Source organism: Ictidomys tridecemlineatus, chromosome 8 (assembly GCF_052094955.1).
Source record: "Ictidomys tridecemlineatus isolate mIctTri1 chromosome 8, mIctTri1.hap1, whole genome shotgun sequence".
NCBI classification, from domain to species: domain Eukaryota; kingdom Metazoa; phylum Chordata; class Mammalia; order Rodentia; family Sciuridae; genus Ictidomys; species Ictidomys tridecemlineatus.
The window spans coordinates 143,575,567-143,603,352 of NC_135484.1; the positions used below are offsets into that span (position 1 = coordinate 143,575,567).

The window sequence follows — 27,786 nt, forward strand, 5'->3', positions numbered from 1 at the left end:
TTCTTCCAAGTAGAAGGGTTCGTTTCTGATTGCACCCTGAAGTCAAATATTAGTAGTCCTAAGGATCATCCTCTGATCTTCCCTACTGATGCAGATAATGGAAAGTTAATAGTACCAGGAAAACTGACACCTGTGTCTTCAGACAGTTGTAACCTTTTCAAGAACTGTAACTCAGGCATCATAGTAAAGACATTTTAGCATTTACATTTAGAGCTTTTGAACAAGATTTACAGCCACTGAACAAAAGATTTATCACCAAGGTTAGCCAGTGCTATTAGCTAGTGCAAGTATTTACAACCTTACATCAAAAAAGGATGGACCAGAAGCTAAATAATTCTGAAACAAAGCAAAACAACCCCCAGCTAGCATAATCCAGAAGATCAGCTAATCCAAACTGTCAATCCACATGCATAGCCACCTTAATAAAATTCATTTTAATAATAGCAATTTTGTTTAAAAGCATAGGACTCATGTCTATTCATCATTAAAAAAAAAAAAGAAAAGAAAAAAAAGAATTTATACCCAATTCATTGAAATCTGCTGCTACTGTATCGAGTTCCTTGGAAGTTGCTTGCCTCCTTAGAAGGGATATGCTGAGCAAGTCCTTTTTTTTTTTTTTTTTTTTTTGCCAAGAATGAACACACAAACCATGGTGCCAATGCCCTGGAAAATCATGCCTGGAACTATTAGACTATGACACAATAAGCTGGTTAGAGTCTCCATACTTGGGGCCCATTCAACATCACCCCCAAAATGTTCTTGAGAAATGACTAATACTCATTTATTCTTACATCCAATACCATCTAAGGATGTCAGAATGCTCCATCATCAGTCATATAATAGTATCTGGGCTTTTAGTTTCTTCCACCAGAAAGTAAGTATGGCAAACTGCTTCTCAGATCAAATGCTTAAGGCAAAGGCTGAAAAAAATCTTGCTTTAAGAGCCCGTGGAAGAGGCTCCCCAGGGCAGCGGAGGCCAGGCCTCCGGGAGCGGCTGAGACTTGAGCTAATGCGTGCTGCGATTCAGCTAGACACCCTCTAATCTACAGCGGCTGCTGGCAGGCGGCTCCGTCTAACTTCTCACACGTCATTTCCCCCCGCAACTTTCACAGCGGCTAGACTGGGGTGGACCGTGCCCTCCCGGCGGCGTAGGTCTCCAAGACCGAGTGTCTACTCGCTTGCCCACCTGCGGGGCCGAGACCCTCCCAGGCAGGGGTGGGGTCTGGGCAGAGGAGCTGTCACGGGGAGAATCGTGCACACACATTCAGGCAGAGCCTCCGGCTTCCAAAAGAAACGTGATGTCAACAGGAACTCTTACCTTATACTTCATTTCGGCCGCGTAGAGTGGAGCCCTTTTCCTACACTAGTCAGACAGCAGTGAGCCTCGGAGTATCCGCCCCTCCATTGAGCGCAGCGCTAAAAGGAAGCGAGAAGGATCCCCGCGGAGACTCGCTGCGCGCCTTCCCCGGCGTCTGAGCGCACTGTTTTGATTGAGGCAGGCCCATCACAGACCTCATTTGCATGCCGTCCCACCATTGGTTGGTGGGGGAAGGTACCGCCTACGCCCCGCCTACCTCTTTAACTTGTGGAAAAACTCCTACAAAGACCTTGTAATGCGATCAGTTCTTTTCACATTATCAAAGAGGGTGGAGAATAAAACAGAAAGTGCGGGACCGTCCTGAACTTCGGCATCTCTCTCCACACACGAAATAAAAAATTAAAAAAAAAAAAAGGGAAAGAAAGAGGAAACCAGGGAATGGGAGAATCCATTCCTTTTAAGATTAACCTAAAATTTGAAGAATCCGAATTCACAAAGCGGTCTGACAGTCGCGCTTCCTGTGACCTAGCAACTAGTTCACAAACCCATTTCATTTCAAAGCCATTCACCTCGCAATCTCTACATGAAACGAACTCTGGGAACAAAAGGTTTTCTGTCTCCAGGCCCCTTTACTAACCACCCCTGCTGATATCGCTGTCTCTTTCTCTTTTCCCTCCCCCTCCCTCCCTTTTCTGTGGCTGTTTGCTTTTTTTGTTCTTTTCAATGTTCAAAGTACTTTGCAACGTCAGGCTGCAAGGAGCCGGCCGGAATACAATTCTCCCTCAGTGAGAAGGAACTCCCTAGCACAGGCTCTGGGGGGGTTCCCTGGACAGCTTCTCATCAGGCCTTCCAGAGTTGAGTGTCAGACACATTCAGCGACCTTCCCTGTCTTGGCAGAGGATAAAGGTTAGATGTGACCCCTGGGATGGGGCAGGCCAGTGCACGCCCTATACATCATCGCCATCCGCTGAGCCCAGTGTTCTTTGATGGCTAGCATGGATCGTTCCAGCTTTGAACATTAGGGATTTTTCCTTCTGACCTCTCTCCCCAAATGACCCATTAACCCACCAAGACTTATTATCTGGGGAAACAACAGAAAAGCCCCACTGGTTAAAAAGACCGGCTCTCTATAGTGAAGCACAGCACGTGGTTTCTGAGGAGAAAGAGATTCACCAGGAGAGTGGGACCTTCAGTGAGGTGAAAGACCCTTCTCCATGGGTTTCAGGATTGAGACTTTGTGAGTCCAAATGATATGTGTCCCTGAATGGGACTAACCCCAACCAGACTATAGGACTATAGGTTGGAAAATCAATCCCTATTTTTTTCCCCCCCTGACTGATTTGGATCAGAATTAGTTTGATTTTTTTTTTCCTCTCCAAATTCCCAATGGGTTAAAACTCTACTTTTATGATCTAAGCAAATAGAACAGGAGAGCAGCTGTCCTATGAAAGAGGTTTCTGCATATAGGGTTTGCAGTGGAGTCCATCATTTAATATGGCACCAATTGGCTGGACACAGCACTCTAACAGTCATAATGAGGTAGACACACCTGTTCTGTTCTCCTCTAGGCCTTGCTCTTTCCTCATTTGGCTTTAAAGCAAAAATGAGCCTGAGTGATTTTGCGATTTCTTTCTGAGCACTATTAGGAGGCAGTATTGCAAGGTCTTTGCTAGCTTGCAGGAAGATGTTTTTGGTGTCTGCTTGGATAAGGGAGAACAACAAGTCAAAGACCTTTCTATCTGTAAGATGAGTCTTGGGCTCCAGGAGATCTGGATAACATTCCTTTGACCTCCTGAGTGGCCAAGCTGAATCCTCCTTCTGTTTTGTTGGATGAGTACCACTGAGTTAAGTAAACACCAACTATCCCATCCCGCTTTAATGTTTCAAAACAGTATCCCAAAACCCATGTGAGGGCTTTTTGTAATTTCATTCTCTAGCTTGGAAAGTTTTATTCCTACCAAATGATCTTCCAGTTTTCCTGTTTCTCTCCTGTACAGTAAGACACTTAAAGTCTACCTGAAATTCATTTCAAGGTGCTGTAGGTTGGTGTGTAATTACTTACGTAAAGGAAAATAAAAGGTTATTGGAATCAGGTAAATTCATTTTGGAATCTCAGAAGATTTTTTAACTTTTTCATTTTAGTGTTCTTAAATATAAAATAGAGAAAGTAATGGTACCACCCTCTAGGGTTATAATGAGATTTAAAGAAAACAATGTGGATAGAAATGAATAGCCAATGGTACATTGAAAGACCTTAATCGCTGGTTGCTTATTATTATTATTACTACTATTGTCATTATTTTAATGCTGATATTAATTTTGTATTATTCTGTTGCTGCCATGTGACATTAGTGTGTATTATGTAAATAGCATTAATATTTAATCATATTAATCGTACAATTGCCAACATGAGGCTGCTGTTGGTGTTGTAAGGGTGGTGGGCATTCACGAACAGGTGGAAAAGCCCCTCATTTGTGTTCCGTCCTTTTATAGGTAGGGATCTAATTTTAACAAATATCACTTGGTCACCAGCCACCAAGTACCTTTCTAGGTGGGAAGGAAATGATGATATCCCAGACAGGCCTAGTTCCTGCCCTCATGGAGCTTAGAGATGAAAGGAAAGGAAAATAAGAAGTATTGCAGAGACAAATGTTAAAGAAAAATGAAGCAGGAAAAAAATGCTAGAAGGAAACAGATGTGTGTGTGTGTGCGCGCGCACGTTCTTGTAGATACAGTGATTGGGGAAGCCCCTCTAAGGAGTTGATATTTAATCAGAAATGTGAATAAAATGAGGATCTTGCCTCTCACAGATCTGGGAAGAGAATATTTTAGATAGAAGAAGTGTCCATGAGTCACAAGTGTGGAGAAGTCCGTGGAAAGTAGCTTGGATTTTTTTTTTCTGAATGTGACAGGAAGCCATTGGAGTGTTTTGAGTAGGGAATGATCTATTTCTGTGTTTTCACCCTTTGTTTAAACACTCAAGGACGGCAGGCTAATAGCTAAAGCGTTAAGCTTTGGTTTAAATGTGGCTTAAGCAAAGGAGATAGTTGTTACTTCATTAGTGTCATTCAGTGTGTTTCCTTAAAAACCCTTTGGGGAAACACAAAGTCTCTCAATAAATAGAGAAACAGCCCCCCATGCATCTGGGCCCTGAGCTGTTGGGTGCAACAGTGAAGCTGAAACCAGACTACGTAACTGCACCAGCAATCATGCTCCTTCCACGGGCACCTGGACCCCACCCCTGTGCACTCCAGCACTGTCCTTGGTGGGTGTGCGTATCTGCCCGGCAGCCTTGCTCTCTGGTTGGCTGCCAGGGGCTCTGTCTTCCCAGACCCGCTCCTGTAGGCAGGAGCGAGGAGGTGGAAGCCAATGCCAGCCAAGTGATTTTCCAGCTGCCATGGTAAATTGGCAGGAACCCAGAACAAAATCAAGAGAAGGCCAGGAGGAGGTGAAGCGTCAGTCCACAACCTGGAAGGAGCCCATGTGGCTGTTGTCTAAGAGTGAAGGGCGAAGTCACAGACCCAGAGCGGCAGAAAGCAAACCTGGCACTCCTCTAGTGCAGCCTCTCACAGAGGACGAAGCTGCTGCTCAGAGAGGTGGGCGGGGAGCCTGTGTGGGAGGCCCACCACCAGCTGGAAGAGTGAAGACAATCTGTACTTTAGCTCGGCCTCTCACATCTCTTTCTGAATTATTCTGATGATCTCTGAGTCTCTGCACGCCAGACCTCTCCAATCTGTGTTCCCCAGCACTACCTGCTTAATCCCTGGAACAGGAGCTGATCACGGTATTGTAAACATCACACCATGTTTAAAAGCCTCCATTGACACTGTCAGGGGCTGTTGGCTGAGACCCCTCCCTTTCCGACCTCACCTGACCTCTTCCCTCCTCCTGTCCCATCCTCTCGCCACCTAGGGCTGGGCCTCACCCATTCCAGGACAGGTTGATACCGTCCTGATTGTGCAGAGCCGGGTCCCCCTGCCCAGTGTGCCCTGGCCTCGGCCTTCTGCTGTCAAGCAAGCCCAACACTAACGCTTTTGTGTGTCTTTGTCAACACCCCCACCCTGCCCACCTCTCTCTCCCTTCACTATGCCCCCATTGTGCTGGGAACACGGCTCTATTATGAGGGCCTTTCCACCACAGGTCATGATTTGTTGATGTCTGTCTCCCGGGCTTGGGTGTGTGCTTGCTCCAGAGGGCTGGGGTGGTGTCTTGTTGGTGGCCGTGTCCCCCTCCACCTTACAGATGCTTAAGTGTTTGCTGAATGAATAAGAAGATAAACGGAACTTCAAAGAACCCGTTTGTTTGTTTGTTTGTGGTACTGGGGACTGGACCCAGGGCCTAGCAAATATGAGGCAAGCGCTTCACCACTGAACTGCACCCCCACCCAAAGGGCATATGTTTACCCCGAGGCTCTGCTTGGTGTCCAGGAAGGGGCGGAGGAAAAGGTGTGTGTCTGAGGGAAACTGTGTAGATAACATTTATTAAAAACGGGCCTAGGATACATCCTTCCGAATCAACACAGGGCCTGTTGCCTGTTCTGTATCCATGAGCGAAGAACAGATTTTACATTTTTAAATGGCTGAAGGAAAAAAAAAACAACAGAAGAATAATAATTCCTAAGATGTGAAAATTATTTGAAATTCAAATTTCTGTCTCTATAATGTTTTGTTTTGTTTGTTTTGGAACTGGGGATCGAACTTAGGGGCACTCTCCCATTGACTACATCAATTTTTAATTTTATTTTGAGACAGGGTCTGGCTAAGAGGTTGAGGCTGGCCTTGAACATGTGATCCTCCTGCCTCAGCCTCCTAAGTCACTGGGATTACAGTCATGCTCCACTACTCCCAGCTATAAATAACATTCATTGAGTTAAGCCACCTGTACTGATTTACACATTGTCTTCTGAATTGTAATGGCAAAGTTGTGTGGTGACCTCAGATAGGGCAAAGCCCTCAAAGCCAAAAAAAACCAAAACAAAACAAAAACAAAAACATTATTTGACCCTCTATAGAAAAAAAAAATGTGCTGATCTTTGTTCGAGAATAATGCAAGTTATATCTGGACTGAGTTCAGACCAAAGTATAGACCCTTCCACATCCACAGAGGAATAGTCTAGAAGCGGAATAGTCTAAAAAGGCAAAGCATGCTAGGACCGTGTTTTACCCTGTCTAGTTTGATACTGATTTTTAAAAAGCAACCTACATCGAGCAAAATTATTTCAACAAATAATTGGAGGCAGCAACTTCTCCATTCTATCACAAGTCTTCAGAAATCTCTCAAAGAGCAGCCAGTGAGAATTTTCTCCTTCAGTTCCATAGACTCCTGGCTTATTCAGCCTTGACAGAAGTTCTTCTGGGTGTCAGGCCCTGGACTAGATATTTGCAAACATGATTTCATTTAATATTCATCTCAGGTACCAATCCTACAAAGTAGGTTATAGAAGTTCTGCAGCATGTGCAAAGTTTCGGGGCAGATGTGCAGCAGGTCTGGTATATAAACCCAGCCCTTCTCACTCCTGAGTCTGTGTGGCCCTGACCACGGTACACAGCACCTGACAGGTTTCCTCTGGACACACTTCCTTCTCTGAGGCCCTGTGTGTCAGTTCCTTAGGGTCCAGTCTCCCACTCATGGGCCTCGCTGAGACACAGGTATTGTTCCCAAGTTGTGAAGACAGCTGATCAATGGGATGCAGATGCACAGACACCTGGTCCCTCTTTCCAGCTTCTTATCATCTTTCTGTGTACCCCTCCCCCTGGTCCCCAGCCTGCAGGCCGTCTCTTTCACAAAATGTTCCCTAGAAAACTCTCCATCCTGGCTCTCGCCTCCCGACATCCTCCTCTGTGCTCTGGATTCTCCCAGGGACTGTGGCCATGGTCAGGGTTCCGCCAGTCCAGCTTCCCTTGAGAGGCAGCCTTGACTGCTTAGTCCTCTGCCCTGTATGTGGGATTCAGCGGGCTCCGAGTGAGGCCTTGGTCTCCACTCATTTGAAAAGGCCCTGGTGGATCCATAGTCCACCAGGTGCCTGCAGCTCACCATTGAGTGCCTAGTTACTGCCTCCTGCGGCTCATTCATGAAAGTCTCTACCATTGAGATGGAAAGCAACTTAGAGAGGATCCTGTCTGTCTGTGGCAACACCTTCTGCACCTAGATTCGTAACTGAACCCCTCGAAGCCCTATACACAGTCTTCACCGAAATCAACAGGGAGAAAAATTGAAAAAGCAAACAGCAACAACAACAACCCCCCAAAAACAAGCCACTTCCTAGCAGGCAAGGGAAAGAGCTCCCGTCTCTTCAAAGAAATAAGTGTCTCCTATCAAACTGGTCAAGTTCTTGGGATAAATGAGAGCATATTCTTAGAGAAAAGCTCCAAGGCCAGTCTTTAATGTTTGATTTTTCTTCTTTTTTCTTGAGTGTGGGCTGGAGCCTTTGTTCACTGTCCCCCCACTAATATTTTGACACAAGAGACCTCACCGAGGCCAGCCAGCCTCACGCCCACTTCCTCTGTTGGCGACCCAGGTCCTGGGGGGAGATGGCATTTTGCCAAAGAGTTGGTCAGGCGATATTTTTAAAAATTGTTTCTGCAGATAGAGGGTGGTGTTTACCAATCAGGCTCGTTGGCTCTGGGCCCCCGCCTCGCTTCTGATTTGATTCCACCCGATTTCTTTTTTGTCTCTCGGAGACGAGCCACCTGGGGCCTGGTGGCCTCTAAACATCATCAGAGAGTGAAAACGGCTTCTCCAGAGCCTCTGGGTTTCCGCCTGACACAGTGGGTGCCACCCTGTGAAGATGAGGTCCCACTGCCCTGCAGCACTCAGACAAGCTTAGTGTGTGACACTGTACAGTCCTTGAAAAAATCCACCCGACCGCCTGCCCCCGTTCTGGCTGCTCTGTCTTCGGTGCGGACTCTTTAAGGTGCTTTATATTTACCCGAGGGTGGAGTGCTGAAATGCAGTGTCTTGGGCCCCCGCTAGGTCCTGATAAACCAGGGAAGAATGCAGGAAGTCCCTTGTCACCACCAGGCTTCCACGAACCTAGGTAGCCTGCTGGAAATGGGGTGATGATGGGCGATACCTGCACCTGCCTTTTGAAAACCTGTGTAACCGTGAACTTTCGCTTACTGTGATTTTAACTCGGGCATGCTCAATTACTACCCCCAGAACTAAAATCTGTTGACAGATTAAATTACACGGCAAATAAATTCACTCAAGCCTAGTGAAAGAGGACAAGCGATGGGAGGCTCCCTTTTAGCATTTAGCATTTTTTTTTTTAAAGATTAGGGAGAATTCACTTTGGGGTGAAATTATAAGGAAAATTAGAAACACCTAGTAAAGATTTAGGTTTGTTCATTTCCATAAATGTGCAAAAGTTCGCTTATGGGTATCTAGCCGGGCAAAGGCACAGGGTTACGTGGAACGAGGGGGTTTTAATGGTAAAATCGTGCCTGCTGCCGGCGGAGGTGCTCTGTCTTCTCTTGCTGGGAGGAGTTCTGTTATTGCATGCTTTAGTTTGTCCAAATAAACAACTTGTTACATGAAGCTGTCATGGAAACTGCTTCTGCTGAGAGAAGCTCTAGACTGTAGATTTTTACAAAGGGTCAAGGTGATCTGCCAAGACCAAATACCCGGGAATCCCACGACTGCACGGGGGATGATCTCTTCTCCCGGGCTCTGCCCAGCACCATCCTAGTGGACAGAAAACCCACCAGATGAGAGGGGACCAAGGCCCCGGGGTCTGCTTCTTGCTAACCCTTCATGTACACTTGGCTCTGCAAATTCTTCCTTTATACATTGTTACTTTTGAGAAGTCTTCCTGATGTCCTTGCACATGCATTGCCACTCTATAGGTGAAATGACATGATAGGACAAGACCCAATGCCGTCATCGGACGTGGCATGGCATCCGTTGCCATGAGGAGCGTCCCATCTCCCCCTCCCCCACCATTGCTCCTGTTCAGCTAAGCACCACAGGCTATGAACTGCATTCCCCAACTCCCAGGGACGCTGGAGGTTCTACTTCTGATCTGCTCCTGAGCTTTGCCCTCACTGACGCCTGAAAGTCAACTTCCACAGCCGACGTCCAGGGTGACTCCAGGGGCCGAGTTGAGATCGAGTGGGGGACATACAACGCCAAATGGCCACGTTTCTAGAGGAACTGGGCCGACCATTCCTTTAGGGGTTAAACATACATTTTCCCCTCTTGTGCCGGCCGATGCAGTCCTCAAAGAAAGCCTGCCTGCTGTCCCCTTCTGGGCTGCAAACATCCTGCAGGCCTGGCCAGGGCCTGTCTGACCCGCCCAGGCCACCACCAGCTGGTGCTGATGAGTGAGAAGAAGGAATCCAAGCCATGCTGGAGGTGGGTAGGAGGAGAGGAATGGGATCTGGGGACCCAGCACAGGCTGCACGGTTCCCGTCAAACTTTGGAAGAGTTTGATTTATTTAGAAAGCAAACCGAGCACTCCAGCTATCAGCAGTCTTTTACTTGGGTCTGCTGAAGGAACGCCTTTTCAGTGTGGGCTTGGGACTGGGTGGGGGTGGCAGAGGCACCAGGGTCCACTCTAAGCCCGTTGGGTGGAGTGTGGTGGCTACATTCCTTTCTGCCCACTGATGCTGAGAAATGAAGGGCGTTTCTCTTCTTCTTACGAAAAGCTGAAGGGGCCCTGGCTAATGAGAGTGTCCAGGACGCATGTTCTTGCTCCCTCTACCGCTGAGGTTCACAGATGTTAAGTATACCTTCCCTTAATTTGCAAAGTCTTGACACCCTGTGATTTCAGACTTGAAGATGTCGACGGGGGCGAGTTGCAAGGGTTTTCTGAAGTTCAGTGCCTGTGGTTCTGGTGACTCATGTGCTAGGCTTGAGCTTCTGGTCTTAGAAAGGGCAGAGAGTAACAGCAAGAAGCAGGGCCATGTCCCTCCCGATCCTGGATCATGGAGGACACATTTCGGGTTGGCCGTCACACCACATCACTCTCTGAAGTTGTTCCTCTGCATTCATGGCGGGGAGTGGGGGGGGTTCCAGGACCTCATGTGGATGCTCAAGAGCCTTCTATGAAATGGTATGTGTGCAGAAGCGAGGCAGATCCTCCCATGAACTTTAAATCATCTTGTAATACCTGCACAACAGAAATGCTGTGTGCATAGCTGTTAACCGTACTGCTCATTGAGTAACAAGAATAGAGTCTGCACGTGTATAGTACAGAGGCAATTTCCCCCTCCAAGTGTTTCCAATAGGCACTGGATTCAATCCAAGGATGAGGGTGTCCACCAAATCCACAGGCCTGACAGCACGTTCAAATGCCACCCCCCTGTATAGTTCTGGTCATGGGAAAAACAGTCCCTCTTCCTGACCCAGGAAGCTCTGTTTTTCTTCTTCCTTCTCAAGTCTCTGATCACCCCTTTCTCCTCTACCTCTTATCTTTCACACCCTGAACAAGTAAGTTCACGTCTTTCTTGACCTCACTACAGATTTTCAGCTCCTTGGTCAAATCCCTGGGGACCAGATGAAAGGAGATATTGAGAATATTTCAGACCATGGAAGAGATTTGGAGGCTATGCCATGTGTTGCAAAACACTCCCCTGGGATCTGGGTCTGCATTCTGCAGCAGAGTCATTCACGACCCTGCAGTCAAATGCACGGAGTCTGGCCAAGTGGGGACAGATGACAAAGGCATGTCACTTTGGGCCAATGCATCAAGTCTTGCTGCCAAGTGAGTTTCGTAAATTCTCTAGACTTTCACATTGCATAGTTAGGGGCGAGTGAACCCTGTTCTCTTCGGGGTCTCTCCTTTGCCATCTCCCCTTCCCCCGGTGCTGACCGAGCTCTCTCTCTCTCTCACTGGCTGAGGCTGGAGAGGGAGTGGCCCCAAGTGCTGGCCTCCTCTCCATCCCGAGCCTCTGCCTCTGCAACCCTACATCCACAACCAACCACGCCAGCAGCCGCAGGGCAGGGCTGGCGTCTACGCTGCTGGAAAAATGAAACGAGGAAGACTTAGAAATTACCTGCTTCGGTGGTGATGATGATGATGATGATGATGATGATGATGGTGGTGGTGGTGAATGAGTTCAACGGATAAAAAATGACTCCCCTACGCTTGCTTCACTGTGGTCTGTCCAGTGTGTGGCCTGGTGTGGGTCTGCATGTCACATTTTAGATGTGTCCCTTGGCTCTGGACATCCCCAACACCCTCTCTGTCTTGAAATGGGCCCCTCCTTCAGTTTCCGCGGCAGTGGCTCCTCCAGTCCCCTTCTCCCACCAGTGTTTCCCAGTCTCCTTGGCTAGGGCTGAGGTGCCGGGATACAGAGTCTAGGCCTGGCCGCGAAGATGTTTTTTAGATGACATTGACATTTACATCAGTTGACAGAGGAAAGCCAATGGCTTTACTGTGGTGGTGGGTGGGCCTTGTCCAATCACTCGAAGACCTTTAAGAGGAAAGAGACTGGGATCCCCAGAAAGAAGGAACTCTGCTCTGCATTGTCTTCCAGCTTGAGCTGCTGTCACAGCTCTTGCTGGAGGCTACAGTCTGGGTGCCTCCTCGGTAGAATTTGAATTTGTGACCCAAGTCCTGGAAACAAATCTCTTTCTCTTTCTCCATACATTCACGCACGCACACGCGCACACACACACACACACACACAACTAAAGTTTGGATAAGTGTCCCCCAAAGGCCCACGTGTCAAAGTCTTGGTCCCTGGCCATGGAGCTATTGACAGCAGGCGGAGCCTGGTGGGAGGAAGCTAGGCCATTGGAAAGGGATTATGAGACACTGGTCTCTTCTCTGTCTTTTGTGTGCCCACCAGGAGGTGAGCAGCTTCCACTGTCCTTCCATGATGTATGGCCTCACCATGGTTCCAAAAGCAATGGGGGCCAACCCACTCTAGACTGAAGCCTCCCCAACTGTGAGCCAAGATAAACCTTTCCTGTATTTAAGTTCATTACCTCAGGTACTTTCTTATAGTAATGAAAAGCTTACTAACACACACACACACACACACACACACACACACACACACACACACACACACCCTGCTGGTTCTGTTTCTATGGAGAACTCTAATATACACGGAGGCTCCATGAACAGTGTCTACTTCAAACCATTCTTCTTCTATTTTGACACTATCATTGTCAGGGTACCTAGAATTAAAGCCTCAGTCTGATCTTTCTCCCACCTACTTCCCATATCCACCCAGCTGCCAAGCCATGTCAATTCCATACCCTTGATATTTATGGCACCAATCCCTTGCATTCCATTCACCCACTGAGTCCCAAGGGCCACTCAGGCCTGGTGGGTCATAAAATGCATCCCCCCTGTCCACAGTGATTGATCTAAGAACTTGGCATGCAACTCAGAGAGAGTCCATATGATTTTTTTTTTTTTTGAGATTTTTATATGAAGACTGGGAATGAGAGACCCTGTTCATCTTTGGTTCTTGGACTATAAACATGGTCAGCAATGAATGTCTTTTCCTCTTTGTAGAGAGCATCGATAGCAAGAAAGAAGGAGTCCAAACACAAAAAAGAGACATTTAGAGTAGAGGGAGGGAGAGAATCCTGGTCCTGGTGCTCTGCCTCTGGATCCAGCCGGGGCAATACACATACTTTGCTGCCTCACCTCATTGAAGTCAGGTGTCTTTACCTTTGAACTACGTGTCCAGCTAACCTGCTCCCAGGAAGTGTTCTCCTAGACGGAGAAGAGCGTACCGTGTGTGTTTGTCCTCCCTGTGGATCCTCATGTAGGATCTTAAAGATCGCAGGTGCTCAGTCAATGTGTAGTGCCGACCTCCCAGCCTGACCATGGTCAAGCTACATGGTGATATTGTGTGCCAAGGAAGATTCCAAGCTGATGGTGACTCCAGTGAGAAGCAGACCTCACCTTTCATTTCTAATTCATCCCCTTCTATGCACAGCTTGAACCTTGGAAGGGAAAGTGGGACATGCTGTTTCTATAATGTGTGTGTGGGGGGGTAGCGTCTTGTCTACCTGTGGATCCTGAAGATGTTTGTGTTACATTTCCTTCCCAATTAGTGTGGGCTTCGTCGTTGCTGAGACTTCGTTCCCCTCGTCCACCAATACTTACTAATCGCCCAGCGCAACACTAAGGCACCGTGAGAGCTGCAGAGATGAATGATCCCCAGCTCTGCCCTTACTTCTTAAATACCTAGTCCAGTAGCAGCCAAAGCAACTTCATGAAGATAAACTTGTGGGGGCGGGGCAGTGGGGAGGAGGGTGTCACACCGTCAAGTTATGTAAGTTTCTATTTTAAAATCATCTGGTTCTAATTTACTAAATTTAATGCGTTCGGGCCGACGCCAAAGTGCTACGTTTGATTTATGGAAATACTTTCGCACATTTTTCCATCGCGCTCTTGTACGATATATTTACCGCCTTTTTGTTATGGTTAGAAAGATTATGGACCTAAAAAAAAAAGTCCTTCTTTATGAGCTTGCTGATATTTTATTGTCAAATGCATAAGATGGAATAAGAAGTCTAGTAAACAATAATATTCACTTAGGAGCATTCCACATGGTTTAGCCTTTTTTTTTAAGTTTTTTTTTTTTTTTTAATTTAACAAAGAGATCCATCTGGAAAATAGATGTTTAAATGTTCACTATGCCAAACCATTTCTTTTCAGGGCAGACTGTATTTTTTCTTTTTTTTTTTTTGGAAGGTGGGGAGCAGGAGTGGATATTTAAATAGAAGTCAGACTGTGCTTCGCTGCCAACCAAAGAACCCTGTTGATACCAAAGGCTTCGAGGATGGTGTAGGCCCAGATTGCCATCACACCAAAGAGGATGCCTACAAAATATTCCAGTAAGATGGAACGGACATAAGGATATTGACATAAGGACCGTCTGTGTCGGGAGCCCAGAGGGTGGACACAGGCCACTGGACAAGTGAGTGGCACAATCTGCCTCAGAAGGACGGGGGTAGCTGCTTTCCTGTCTCCCAACCCTGAGGTGCTCATCCCATGGGGATCTTGATTCCACTGAGAGGTCTCAGTAGATCCACCCCAGGGCCCAGGATGCACTACCTTCCTGAGCTCTGCCAGCTGACCTGGCACGGTGGTTTGTCCTCTATCCCATGACATTTTGCAGAGCCGAGAGCTGGTGTCAACGTGTGAGGGTTCCCGGACGTGCCCTGGCTGGGCCCACAAAGCCTGCCTTGAACTGTCAAACGGGCCTTTAAAGCCGGGGCCTGCACTCATTCTGTGCTGGCTTCCTTAGGCCTTGTGAGTCCTGAGGTTTCTCACTTCACACCCCCACCCAGCAAGATGGTTGCCTGGGAAATGTCCCCTCCACCTCGTGGCCTTTTGTTTCTTGAAAATGAAGCAAGCTCATTTCTCCAACGAGAGAGGCTGCAAAGGCCCGGCCAAAGTGCTTGCTTTCTGGCTGGCTGGGTTTGCCGAGCGTGGGCCCAGGATGCAGGTGTGCAAATGCACCAGAATGAATGAGGAATGAATCCAGGGTGGCCCAGGGGCCCTGCCACTGTCTAAGGTGGCTCTCTGCCACCCAGCCAAGACGGGTTCTCCCAACTCCTCTGTCCCAGAGAGCAGTGCTGGGGTTGACAGATGGCTGGTCCCCAACACGACTCATGCTGAGCTTTGATTCCCAGGGCGAAGGGCTTGGGAGGTGGTGGGGCTTGCAAGAGGCACTTGGGACCCTGAAGGATCTGCCTTCATGAATGGTAGACGTTTTCTCTGCAGGGAATGAGCTAGCTACCACTTTCTCTTTCACCTGTGCCCACTTTCCATTCTGCTTTTTTTCCAGGCTAGGATGCAGGAGAGGCTGAGCAGGTGTATCCACCCAACCCTGGACTTCCAGAACCAAGAGCCAAAGCAAACCTCTTTTCCTTATAATCACACAGTCTCAGGTATCCTGTTTTAACCACAGTAAGCCAACCAAGACAACCAGTCCTCACGTCTCCTCTTGGGAGCACTGTATAATTAATGAAAACTTTAAAACAATGACAAGACAGTAAAGAGAATGCCTTGATCTCTCCCTCCTTCTGGATTCTTCTTTGGGATAGCTATTTCTTACCCCCTCCATGATCCATCCATTCCTCCCCAGAGCCTCAGCTCAAGGTTCACCTCCTTCAAATTTACCTTAGCCTCTGCTGATGCATCCTCTTCCTGCATGATGGGAAGCCATAGCCAGTTCCACTTACTGTAACTCTGGGGCATGGCCATGGAGTACCACGGTGAATATCAACAATATCTTGTGTGCAGGCAATGCCTCATTTTTGTAACAGTTGACTTTAGAAAGAAGCAGTCCTCTACTTGACCCAGCCAACAGCAATTTGATTTTACTGGGGTGTAATTGACACACATGAAATTCACCATGTTTAATTGTACTCCTTAGTGATTTTTAGTACATTCACAGAGTTGTACCAATATCATCACTATCTAATGCCAGGACATTTTTCCTCACCCCCAAAAGACCCCCCATGCCCACCAGGGTCCCCCCTTGTCCTGGCTGCTAAGCCCCTGGCAATTCACTCATTTCCAACAGCATCAATTTATAATATTTTAATTTTCAACCCAATTTTAAAGCGCAGCTGCCACATGAGACTGGTTCTTAACATTTTTGAATGTGTTTAGAAGGATCACAGGTAGACATTCGACACCTGAAGTGATAGAAGTCCTCACACGGCACCAAAGTACAAAAAGGAAAACAAAATTTGGAGTGTGTGGGGGGGTGGCGTTGGATGATGCTTTAGAGGGTTTTAGAGAGAGAGAGGAGAAAAACAGTCCAGCAGAGACAACGAGATTATTCCTGTGTGTTCATGGAAAGAGCATGGCCAGCCACATGGGGTAAGCGAATTATCTGATCTCCATAGCAACTAATCATCAGGGAGGGGCTAGCCACCCTACCTCATAAGCAAGGAGCCTGATGCCCAGAGAGGTTGGCTCTCTTGCCCAGGATCACACAGCTAGGATGAACCCAGGTCCATCTGGCTTCGAATCCCATGGTCAAGGACAGGAAAGGAACTTGACCATTCTGCCATGCCCTCAGGTTCCTGGTCTTTGCGGTCCTTTGTTTATTTATGTTTTTTTGGAGAGGGGTGGTGGTGGTGGTGGTGAAATCTTTAATAAAAATAGAGATTTCACTAGGGACTGAAATGAAATCAATTAAATGCATTATTAGGCCACCACGAACCCAACTATTTTGCCTAACTATAATGTACCAATAAAAAAAAATAGAGATTCTCAGATGAAGTCTCATATACATAATTACATACCCATCTAATTACGTGTCATTGGTGAGACGTCCACGGGAAGCAAAATGACCCACTAAAACTGAATATGAAAGTATGCATAAAATATTTCAGGACAATCAAAACAAAAGTGAAATCACGATTTATATTGTTCATACCCAAAGAATGAAAATAAGAATGACATAATCTTGTCGATAAAACAGCCAACATCAAAATGTAGAAAGCAAAACTATGCGAAAGGGGAAAAAAAACTACCATCTGCTCCTCATTGTGGGAACGGAAGGAGCCTTGGCCTGCCTGGTCTCTGAGTGCAGCCTTGTCCAGGGGCAGAACAATGGCCTTCCTGCTGGACAGGGAGCCTCTCTGAATGCCAGCTCTACTCTGATGTCCCCAGGTTCTGTAACTCATTCACTGGGAGCCTGAGGCCCCCCGGGTCCTGGGGCGACCTGGCTGCCCTCGTGTGCTGGTCTCTGGGGACTGGTCAGGTGTCTTCTCCGTCTCTTCTGGCTGTACCTGCTGCTCCTGCCCTGACCTGTACCTCGCGATGCCCTCAGGGATCTGCTCTCCCCTCAAGTCTTCTAGGTCAAGCCACCAGCTGGGCACCCTTCCCCAGCCAGCCACCCACCCACCCACAGGCCAGTGACTCCCTAGATCTCATCCTGGGACGGTTAACTGATGTGTCGATGTGACTGGGCCACGGTGGCCTGATGTAGGGTCATGCATTGTTCTGGATATTTCTGTGATGTTTTGGACGAGGCTTACATTTGGGTCTGTGAACTTTGAGTCCAACAGATGGCCCTCCGTGGTGGGGTGGCCCTCATGCTCACAGCTGAAAAAAAAAGGAACAATTGTGGAGTCCTGAAGGTTTGGCTTGGGCTGGGAGTGACAGAGAGACTCCACGAGGATGGACGTAAGTAAGACACATTTTCTTCTTGTTTGTTAGAAGTCCAAGGCTGCCAAATTCTGCCCCAACAAGGCGAGCACCAAGTCGCACCATCCCTGTATGTCCCTTCCCGTCTTCCTGGTTATAAAAGTGGCTTGCCACGTTGTAAGAGCAGACACTCTGAGCCCTGTTGGCCTGGGGTGCTGCCGAGTCCTAGGACCTCTGTCCTGCTCAGGTCCACGTTGGTAAATTGAAGTGACCCTAGGTTTTTTTTTTTTTTTTTTTTTTACACTCTGTGTGAACAGATGTGCAAATGGATGGGTGTGGCCAAAGGCAGAGTCAATCTCCACCCTGGAAGTGGAGGTTACAGAAAGAGGGAAGGAGGGAGACTAGCAGAGGCAGGAGCCCTGGCTGCTCTGTCTCCCAGCTGGCCCAGGTCCCTGGAGGTCACATTGGGTTGTAAAGTTTTGTGAGATGTTGGCCCTACGCACAGTAGCTGAAGCCTAGATCGAATTCGACACACCATGAAAACGAGACTGCTGTACGCTGGCTTTGCTGGAGTCCCCACACGTCACCCTCCATTAGCTTCTCTCTCAGGATGGCTTCCTAGAGCTCTTCTTTTCCCCAGCATCGTCAACGCTAAGGAAAACATCCCGAGTGTCCTTAAGACTCACAGAGGCAGAGAGGCTGCTAGATGCCCACAATCACACTCTGAATCTACCCAAGAAGGCCTTTGTGGCCAGAGAGTTTGTTGGTGCCCCTCTCCTGGCATGCTGCTCTCTGGTGACATTTACCCAGAGAGCACGGCTCCTCACCAGGCCCCTGGACAGAACTGTGGTTAGCTGGGTCCAGCCACTAGTTTTGAGATTAACAGTGACTGTTCCAAAATGGTTCATTCACACTGTCCCAGTGAATGTTCTAGAACTGTTCCCAGACTGCTCTGGGATTCCAGAGTAGGTGCCTCCGCCCACATCCCAACGGAATTCCAGTAAACCTTCCCATTCTAGGATGTTTCCAAGTTCTCATTTGCCAATCAATTTAACAAGACCCCCAAGATGGAACCCCCTGGTTAACAGCACAAAAAATGGTCCTTCTTATTAGAGCGGGGAATAAAACCACACACCTGCCACGTCTCACTTGCCGTCAGCCATGCACTTTGGACCAGTGTGCAGGGTGATCTCTCCAGGTTCTGAGCCTGGATTTCCCACTCAACGTGTCTTGCAGAGTCTTCCTGCCATGAGGGGACTTACAGAGAGGGCAGGGCAAGGTATAAGTGGCTGTTTAATTTGGATTTAAAAATATATATATAACTGAAAATGGAAAGAGTAGATCCAATCCTAAAAAATTAAAGTTGTATAAAAACTGGTTGGCTCTCATTATATTCTTTGGATCCTAATTCTCTCAAGATGGAGAAGTTAGCTCAAACGTAACTGATATCGTCAGCTCCGTGCTAACACTGCAGGAAAGATAATGGTTTTAGGGACCCGTGAAGGTGTTTTTTGTTTAAATCACCTTCCTGTGTCTCTTGCTCTCCTCTCATTGGCTACTTATGTTGGGGACAGTCCAGAAGGTTTAGCTTTAGACAATTTTGGGTCTTGGAATCCAAGGCAGTTAAGTCAGGAGCTCAGATCCATACTGCAGAGGGAAATGTCAACTGTCCTTATGCAAATGTCATGTCCGGAGGCATCTTTATTTCTCATGGTTCGCAGACCCAGAGTAGACCTCCAGGACTGTGGTCCGAGTATGAGGTGTCCCCTGAAATCTCCTGTGTTCATGCAAAAATGTTCAGGGGTGAAATGGTTAGATCATGGGAGCTCTAATCTAAGCGGCAGATCCGTCCATTTGCTGGATCAATACTCTGAAAGGTGGGGCATGGCTAGGGGAAGCAGGTCACTGGGGGCATGCCCTGGGGCGTGGTGACATCTTGTCCCCAGGCTCCTCCCTCCCTCAGTCTGCTTCCTGGCTCCCAGAGCTGAGCCGCTTCCCTCTGCCACACCCTCTGCCATGGTGTTCTGTCACTTCAAAGATTTAGGGACAGTGCTAATTGGGGGGATAAAGGCAAAGAACAGGAGAGATGACCTGAGGATATGGCTGACCCCTGTCCTGGTGCTCCCAGTGAGCTCTGGTCGTCCTCGGGTGGCTCCGTGCCCCATGCCACACTGATTCCCACCAAAATGCAGAAGCAAATCATGCCCCCGCCGCCCCCCAGGATCCAGGCCCTGATACTCTCCAACTGTCAGGTGTAGATTGTGTCGTGGCCTCGGTGCGGATTGTCGCTCCTATCTTCCACCCTGGATTTCAGATTGATCCCAGGACTCACGCCCTGGGGAGGCCTGGGCACAGAGGCCACTGGTTTCTCCTTTTCTACCAGCCCGAGCGGGTCACGGGCTTCCCAGCCCGAGCGGGTCACGGGCTTCCCAGCCCCACTGGCAGCTGAGACTGCACACCCCATAAGGGCTGCTGCGGGGGCGTCCATCACGCAGAGGAGCAGCAGTTTCCTGTGGAAATATCCGATCCGGTTCCCCACTTGATCACTCACTTATTAGCTGTGCTTGTTTTGAGTGTCTCTCCCAAATCTATGTCCTTTGAATTCTCTGGGGCCTGAGTGGGCTCCACCCTTCCTTTAAGGGAAGTGACATAAATAGCACTACTCACCGCCCTCCCCACCCCATTCACAGACACCCATCCAAAGACGATTCCTCGCAAATTGGCATTAGAGATCCTGGACATGATGGTGGTCGACCAGTTGACCTCTTCCCCCCCCCTTCTGGAAACGCCCCTTCCGTGGTCAGAGGATCCCCGGAGAGATCCAGGAGAGCTGCTGGGAAGCAGACAGGCTAGTGCCATGTCACATTACATAGTCACTGCTCCAGCCTTCTGCACAAGCAAAGCATCATTATCTTAATAGGAAAATTTGTAAAAGGCCAAGAGAGCAGACCAATTTCTGCCTATAGTTCCATTTTCTCAGGAAACAACAACAACAACAAACCAATTCTGTGAACATCTCATTTTGCACTTTAATTCCCGCTTGCTGGAAAAGTCTCCAGGGAAATTGCAGGAGAATTTGTACTTTTCTTTCCCTGTACCTGAACCTTCCTGTTAATAGATTTGAAATATTCAAAAGTGCTTTTCTGTTGTACAGCGTGTTGCTGCTGTTCCCGTCTTCTGTGGGATGTTCAGACAGCCATTACCAAAGGCCGTTCTTTCTTCCTGGACAGAACACGCAATAATACATATGTGCTCTAAAAGCATGTGAAGGTGACAATGTTCCAAAGAGTCTAGAACAAGGATAAAAAATGCCCAGCACCTGCCCTTTAAGACAACAATGACTCAGGCAGTGATATTATGAGCAGTAGGCAAACAAGTAAATATTGAGGAAGAATTGCCAGACGTTGGTAAGCGTTTACTGATATTTATATTCTTGATGATTGTCATTTACAAATACCAGTTAATATGGCCTGTTTCAGCACATATTAAAGGCAAGTAATTAAGGTTGTCAGATCATATGTATATCATGTTCAAATTTCAGCTAAATCATGGATTTTTTTTGTGGAGGGCACTGAGGATTGAACCCAGAGGCGCTGAACCACTGAGCAACATCCCCATCCCTTTTTTTTTTTTTTTAATTTTGAGACAGACTCTTGCTAAATCGCTTAGGGCTGAGGCTGGCCTTGAACTGCCATCCTCCTGCCTCAGCCTCTCAAGTTGCTGGGATTATAGGCATTTGCCACTGTACCCAACCATGAATGTTTTGTTGTTTCTTTTTTCAATTTCAGTATAAGCAGTAGGAAATATTTGGGACCTACTTATACCAAGGATCACTTGTCGTTTATCTGAAATTTGGATTTAACCGGGAATCTTATCTTTTTATTTGCTCAGTCTGACCTCCTTCTGTGTGGAGAAACAGCAACCACCCGACAGCTCTCTGCAACAAGAGGAGAAATCCCAAGGGACCCCAAGGTGGCAGTGACCTACTGCTACAGGTCCGCCACCTTTCTGGGTTCTCTGTCCCTGAGGGAAGGCCTTTCCCATCTGCACTCTGCATCCTCTCTTAGAAGCCTGGGTCGGTGGCACGTCACTGGTCTCCGTGTTAGAACTGCCACCTGAGGACATTGGGGTCACCTGAGCTTTCCCGGGTGGCATTTCAGTTTAACAGATATTGACGCAGCGCGTGCTGCTTTGTAAACCAGTATCCCGGGTTGAGTAGTTGAGCGTCCCAAAGGGCAGACCTGACCATGTCTGATGCCAATTTGAGGCCAAGTGTGAAAAGATTCATATAAAAGGCTACAGGATCACAGAGAGGGACCCCTACATCCCCAGAGGAGTGGGAGGTGAGAGAAGAGTTCATGGAGGGCCGGGTGTGGTGGCACACATCCGTAATCCCGGTGCATTGGGAGGCTGAGGCAGGAGGATCACAAATTGGAGGGCAGCCTTAGAATCTTAGCCAGGGCCTAAGCAACTTAGCAAGACCCTGTCTCAGAATAAAAACTAAAAAGGGGTGGGGATGCGGCTCCCAGGAGAGTGCCCTTGGGCTCCATCCCTGGTACCGCCCGGCAACCCCCCCCCCAACAGAGAAGAAAGTCCTGGAGGACAGGGAGAGAACTGCTAGAGAGGGAAGGAAGAGTCTCGTGGACAGAGATGCACGTGAACCATTTCCACGCTCAGAGGATGAAACCTCCTAAGAGACAGAAACAGGGATGTGTGGTCAGAGAGCCGCGATTCCTCCCCAGGAGGGGTGATTCATTTATTTGTTTATTCAGTAGATATTTCTTAAACTCACAAATTAATGCAAAGCTGCAGTTGGAGAAAGAGCTAGGAAGGTCAACTATGGGGCCACAAAGGGCAGTATTGAGGAATGACCTAGTGAGGAGGACTGGGCAAGTCCTTCTCGAGGGAAGAAATGACTGAGTCAAACTCTGAAGGAGGAAGAATATTAATCAGGTGACAAGGGGTGATGCAGGCCTGCGAGGAGGAGAATATAAGGCAGATGGAAGAGCATGTGCAAAGGCCCTGTGGCAGAAAGGAGCAGGGTGCATCCAGCAAACTGAAGGAAAGCCAGCATGCTTGGAGCACTGGGAGAGTGGTGGGATAGTATGCAGGTTGCTGTTAGAGCCATCCAAGGTCTTTTGAGATTGATTAAGAAATTTATCTTAATCTTCAGAGCACCATATGGAGCCAGCCATTCCATGCATTCCGTAGCAGAAGAGTAAGAAAAATTAGCTTTGACTCTGGAAGAATCACTTTGGTTGCAGTAGTGAGAGATTGAAAGGGGACCAAACAGCAGTGAGGAGACCTCTTAGGAGGCCACTGCAGAAATATGGGCAGAAATTGAGGGGAACCTATGTTCTTCATCTCCCCTATAATATAGTATTTTGTGTTCCATTTGCAGAGGTTCCTGGGAGCAGCAACCTTACACCTCCAATCAGCATGCCCACAGAGCACCTGGGAATCGGTCCAGCAAAGCACGAAGAACGCTGTAAGTCATTGTGTGTTTGTGTGAGGGTATGGGGCATGTGGCATCAGAACTGACCACCGTGGGTCCTGAGGGGCTATCTCAGGCCTCAGAAGGGAACGTGGGCCGGCTCACAAGCTGAATGGCCCTTCAGAACCTTCTCTCCCACGCCAGTACCTGAGGAAGAGCCCCCCACTGCTCAGACTGGAGTCTACCTGTTGGCCTCCCCCTTGGTTCCTCTGCCGCCAGCTGTACCGACAGCAGGTGGGCAGAACAGCTCCGTCACCCTGGGAGGCTCCAACCCCCAGGGCTCCTCTGCCCCCCTCGGCTCCGTTCACCAGGCAGTGACTAAGCGTAGGTGGAAATTCTTCCAGAGCGCTCTTCCTGCTGAGTTCCTGTGTTAGGTGCTTATTGCACACTCTGGGTTCACTAGAGCCTTTGCAGTAGATTTTCAGCATCAACAAATATGAATCTGTTCGGGGACATTTTCCGTCCCTTGTGCAAACTCAGAGAAGTCCCCATGCATGTGGGGTCTTTGCTGAGTGGGTCACTCTCCTGCACCTTCCAGCTGTACTGCAGGCTCAACCTCCCCCGGAGTAGCGTTGGTCCATCTCCGGGCATGTTGGCCAAGTGCTCATGGATTCCTGGAAATATGGCAAAGTTTATAAGCAAAATGGCCTACGTTGGCTCGGGGGAAAAATGCAGAGCATAGCCATTGGACTCTTGGCTTCAGGTGGATAGACTTTTGGGGGGCTCTGAATACCTTAATCTTATTAGATATTAGTAGACCCTTCAAATGGTTTAGCCCAGCATTTCTCAACTTGGGTGCTACTGAGATTCTGAGCCAGATAATTCTTTGTCGTGTGTTGGCGGGGAATGGGGTATATCCTGTGTATTTTAGGGAGTTTGGAGACATCTCTGGCCTCTATACGCTAGATGCCCGTGACTCCTCATCTGGGTCAGTTCTGATAACCAAACATGTCTCTAGACATTGGCAACTATGCCTGGGGACAAAACTGCCCCTGACTGGGAACGTCTGGGAGTCGCCTCCCTTCCTCTTTATCTGATGGGAAAACTAAGGGGGAGGGAGAACAGGATACCTCCTCAGGACCCACCGTAGCTGGAGGAGACTCTGGAATTAGCCCTGGGGCTCATAGCGAGGCCTGTCTCCACAGTCCCTCCAGTGGACCGTTTTCTGAATTTTGCTTCTTTCTGCCAATGTTCCCACTCTAACCAGTGCCCCTTCCTTCTTCCTTTTGTTCTAACTCATTCTTGGCTCCTCATGCTCCCGAGATCAACCTGGAGCCATTAAGAGATCTACAGGGATGAATTCCGATTCAACAGAAGGGTGCCTCTCAGGCAAGACTCTCAACAGAGGGAGCACGGAGGCTTCGTTCATCATCTAGAGACCCAGATCCTTTGAAATGAACTTTCTTTTTTTTTTTCTCTATTGACTTTTTAAATTTTATTTTATTTATTTTTAATTAATTAATTAATTATAGCTAGGTATACGTGACAGCAGAAGGCATCTGGATCCAACCTACACGATTGCAGCACGACTTTCCATTTCTCTGGTTGGACACGATGCAGTGACTTCGCTCCTTATGTGCCGTCAGCCATGTGCCTAGGGTCATGACGTCCATCTCATGACCAAGGTCCACCTTGAAAGTAGGCACACTCCATCTCCCCCAGCAGCCCACGGCAGACTCAGAGCCGACTGCCTGGCCTTGCTCTATTTCTATGGGACTCAAAGCATTAAGCTGCAGGACCCTCTGAGGGTGGCAGGTGCCGGCCAAGGAGGCTCAGGACTTTGCCAGGTCACCCTTGCTATTTGCTGATGAATTGAAATATCAGCATTTTTCTTGGAAACGGTGGTAAAAACCCAGCAGCTCGGCTGGCTCTTCTGTAGAAGGTGTGAATGTTCTTCTGTGAACGGGGCTTAGCGTGGGGCCTCTCTGAATGCTCTCACATGTTGGGTATCAAGAATTCGAAGGGAAGTGGTTTTGTGGGTGTTTTTTTTTTTTTTTCTTTTCTTTTCCTTTTAACATTTGAGTTTGGAGTTTGCTGTTTTGAAATCTGGTTGCCTCTCGAGATCTTCTGGATGAAAGGTCCTAGGTCCTGAACCATTTGAAGCCGTGTGAGTCGTGAGTCCATGCTGGTGACCAGTCCACGCTGGTGACTCTGATCAAGGTGTGAAGTGAGTCATGAAAGGTCGTGAAACTCCCCAGAGGGTTATGTCCGTCCGGTGGGAGGACACAGCGCCACAGACTTTCAGAGCTGATTGTGTCTGGAGCACAGCGGTGCTTGCCCTTGGCTGGGGGAAAGGTTATGAATTGCTCCACAGGCCTCTGGAGTTGCAGATGGTGCTTCTGGCAGAAGAGGAACTCGGGGAGCTGCACGCTGAGACCAGGCAATGCTCACACCTGGCTCCTCCTCGTGGGCACTCTGGGCCACTGGCTTCTCTTTGGGGATCCAATAAAGACACTTTGGGTAGCATTGAGGGGGCACGTTCTGGGCTGTTCCTGTGAAGGGGCAGGACCCAGTTTCAAGGTCAGAGAAAACCAGGCGAGGCCTCTATGCTGATCAGGTAAAAAGGTGTCTTGCCTTTCTCCACCCAGTGAGTGGCTCGGGGGTAGGCTAAGGGGCCTTGCAAACCCGGACCCTCTGCAAGCAGGAGGGCTCCTTCCCGTGTCTCATCTCTCTTTCGCAGGTAAAGGCAGCTTGGCAGGTGCTCCGCCTGCCACCTGGTTATCCAGGAACATGCCCCAGTTTGCCTCTGTGGGAAGACCAAAGGCCCACGTGGAAGAGGAGTGGAAATAGTGAATCCCAAGTTTTTAGAAAAGCAAATCATTTCAGATTCCTGTTACTTAAGCATCCCACAGGCTTCTTGAAATCGGAGGACCCTGTAGGAGCAGGAAGTGACGGAGGGGACTTTGAGGATGAGTTTTAGTTCTGTCCCCAACACCAATGCCACAAAGGAATACCATGGTGTGTGATTGTATTGGTTTGTATAACAGCTTCATCTTAAGAGTTCTAGGCGTATGTTTTTTATTCGCAAAATCGTGTGCTCACCCAATGGGATTTTATTTGTAATGTCTCAGTTCAAAGCAAAAGCAAAAGCAAAGGTCTCCAATAAACACCTATAATATGCAAATGTGTGTGATCTGAAACATTCTTTTACCCTTCAAAAATAAGTCAGGTCTTCAGAAATAATCAACACAATTTTTGATTCTCCTAATAACAGAGGTAGATATTATTTTAAGATAGTTGTCAGATACTAATATTAATTGGTCATTTTTAAATCTAGGGTAAGGACATTGAGAATGATGCCCACAAAGCCAAAGCCTTTGAGAAATCAGATTAGATGATCACCTAAATGATAAAGTGTTGATTGTGCAGTGATTGTCCCCTCCCCCGCCACAACACGGAGACAGAGCTCCTTCCCCATCTGCTTGCCTCAGTCAGAAATTATAACATTAGGAATACATTCACTTGGCTTATAGCATGCAACTTTCTTTTTAAAAAGCAGATAATCTTAGAAAAGCAAACTAAGTCATCATTAGTCACTTATATTATAGAAGTAACCATCATATCCACCAGGCATGGTATTGTTGGCCATGTATGGAAATGGGTTAAAAACAAATGTATGTTAGCAGACTAGCCTAGTTAGCAGAGGATGCCCATTGAGCAGCTCCCAGAGTGCCGCTTCCTCCTGGCAGATCTCTACCCAGCAGGAAAATAATTTCCTGGGATAGAAGGAATTGAGGAGGCCGGAGAGTGAGGTGGTTGAAATACAGGTGTTCGGAACCAAGTGGATTTCGCCATTGGGTTTCGTATCCAGACTCTGCTTTGGGAAAATGACCCAATCGTAGTTCTGAGTCTCGATTTACCCAAATGTTTGTGATATTCATTTCCAACAGTGTCGTGAAGATCCAGAGAGGCATGGATGCGACACAGCCACAGAGTAAGTGTTCACTGAAGAATGAGGATCAGAAAGACGAGGATGAAGGAGATAATGGTGACTCACCCCACTCACTGCCACCCCAGTTCTGGGCATTGAGTGAATGGGCCTGGGCTTCGGGTCAACAGGAGGGGTAGAGGTTTATGGTGGGTCCTACCTAACTTGAGGACTCTTGCAATCTGGGGATAGGGACAGACTTGAAAAGCAAGAGGAAGGACATAGACAGTTCATTAGCCACAGAACACAAATTATTCCTTTTTTCTGGGAGTGGGTTTTTGCACCTGTGGTCAGACATTCTCAGTGCTGAAATGTTGTGTGGTAGTGTGTGTGTGTGTGTGTGGTGTGTGTGTGTGATGTGTGTGTTGCAAAAGAGTTCTTCCTGGGGTTGGCGCCCCTGTAGTTTCCCAAATGTGATCACGCCTTGGTTAGCTCCCTGTGGGGCCAAAGCATGAAATGTTATGAATTATTTTTTAATTACTCTAAAAACGAAACCATTTTGAAAAGTAAGCTCAGATGTGGCGTGCCATTTGTGATGGCTTCTTAGCAGTTTTCTTTTTGGCAGGACTGGGGATGGCTGGACTCCCAGAACGCTCGAGCGGTGATGATTTGTAATAATGATCATCGCGATAGAAGTTTCCATCTGTGTGCATTTTTTCAGTTTACCCAGCATTTGCACATTCAGTGTCTTGGTTGGTTCGTAGAAAAACTCTGTAACCCAAGCCAAGTAAGAGAAGTTCTTTTCCCCATTTTATAGGTAGCCAAACTGAGTTATTAAGCCTCCTAACGCTTATTAACTTTCTCAGTGGCCCTTTGCAGAGCCAAGACTAAAACCCACGTCTGCATCCTCTGGTTATGGTAAAAATGAGCAATAGCAATAAAACAATACGACTTAAAATAATTGTTATCTTCCCAAATTTCTCTCGGTTTTCATTAGCACGTATGCACAGACATATATTGAACCCTTT

At 47.8% G+C, this 27,786-nt stretch overlaps 2 protein-coding genes across 6 annotated transcripts in view; one reads left to right on the forward strand and one right to left on the reverse strand.

Moving 5' to 3' along the window:
- Positions 1-26,014, forward strand: part of LOC110598371 (small integral membrane protein 13) — a 135,433-nt gene extending 109,419 nt beyond the window's left edge. Inside the window, exons 1-5 of one of the 3 annotated variants that reach the window (XR_005732598.2) lie at positions 4,616-5,102; positions 13,980-14,205; positions 15,079-15,181; positions 21,288-21,391; positions 22,798-26,014. The gene's annotated coding sequence lies outside the window, so the exon portion shown is untranslated. Of the gene's footprint in view, positions 1-4,615; positions 5,103-13,979; positions 14,206-15,078; positions 17,436-21,287; positions 21,392-22,797 lie in introns of those variants that run through there. The other 2 variants (XR_013425424.1, XR_013425423.1) reach the window with 2 other exon arrangements.
- Nedd9 (neural precursor cell expressed, developmentally down-regulated 9) overlaps positions 1-27,786 on the reverse strand; it is a 102,759-nt gene that overhangs the window by 44,981 nt on the left and 29,992 nt on the right. For 2 of the 3 annotated variants that reach the window (XM_021727852.3, XM_005327472.5), the window contains exon 1: positions 1,319-1,493. The exons of the other annotated variant lie outside the window; for it this stretch is intronic. In XM_021727852.3, coding sequence (XP_021583527.2) covers positions 1,319-1,330 — 12 coding nt within the window. In that variant the 5' untranslated portion in view covers positions 1,331-1,493. Of the gene's footprint in view, positions 1-1,318; positions 1,494-27,786 lie in introns of those variants that run through there. 3 annotated transcript variants of the gene reach the window in all.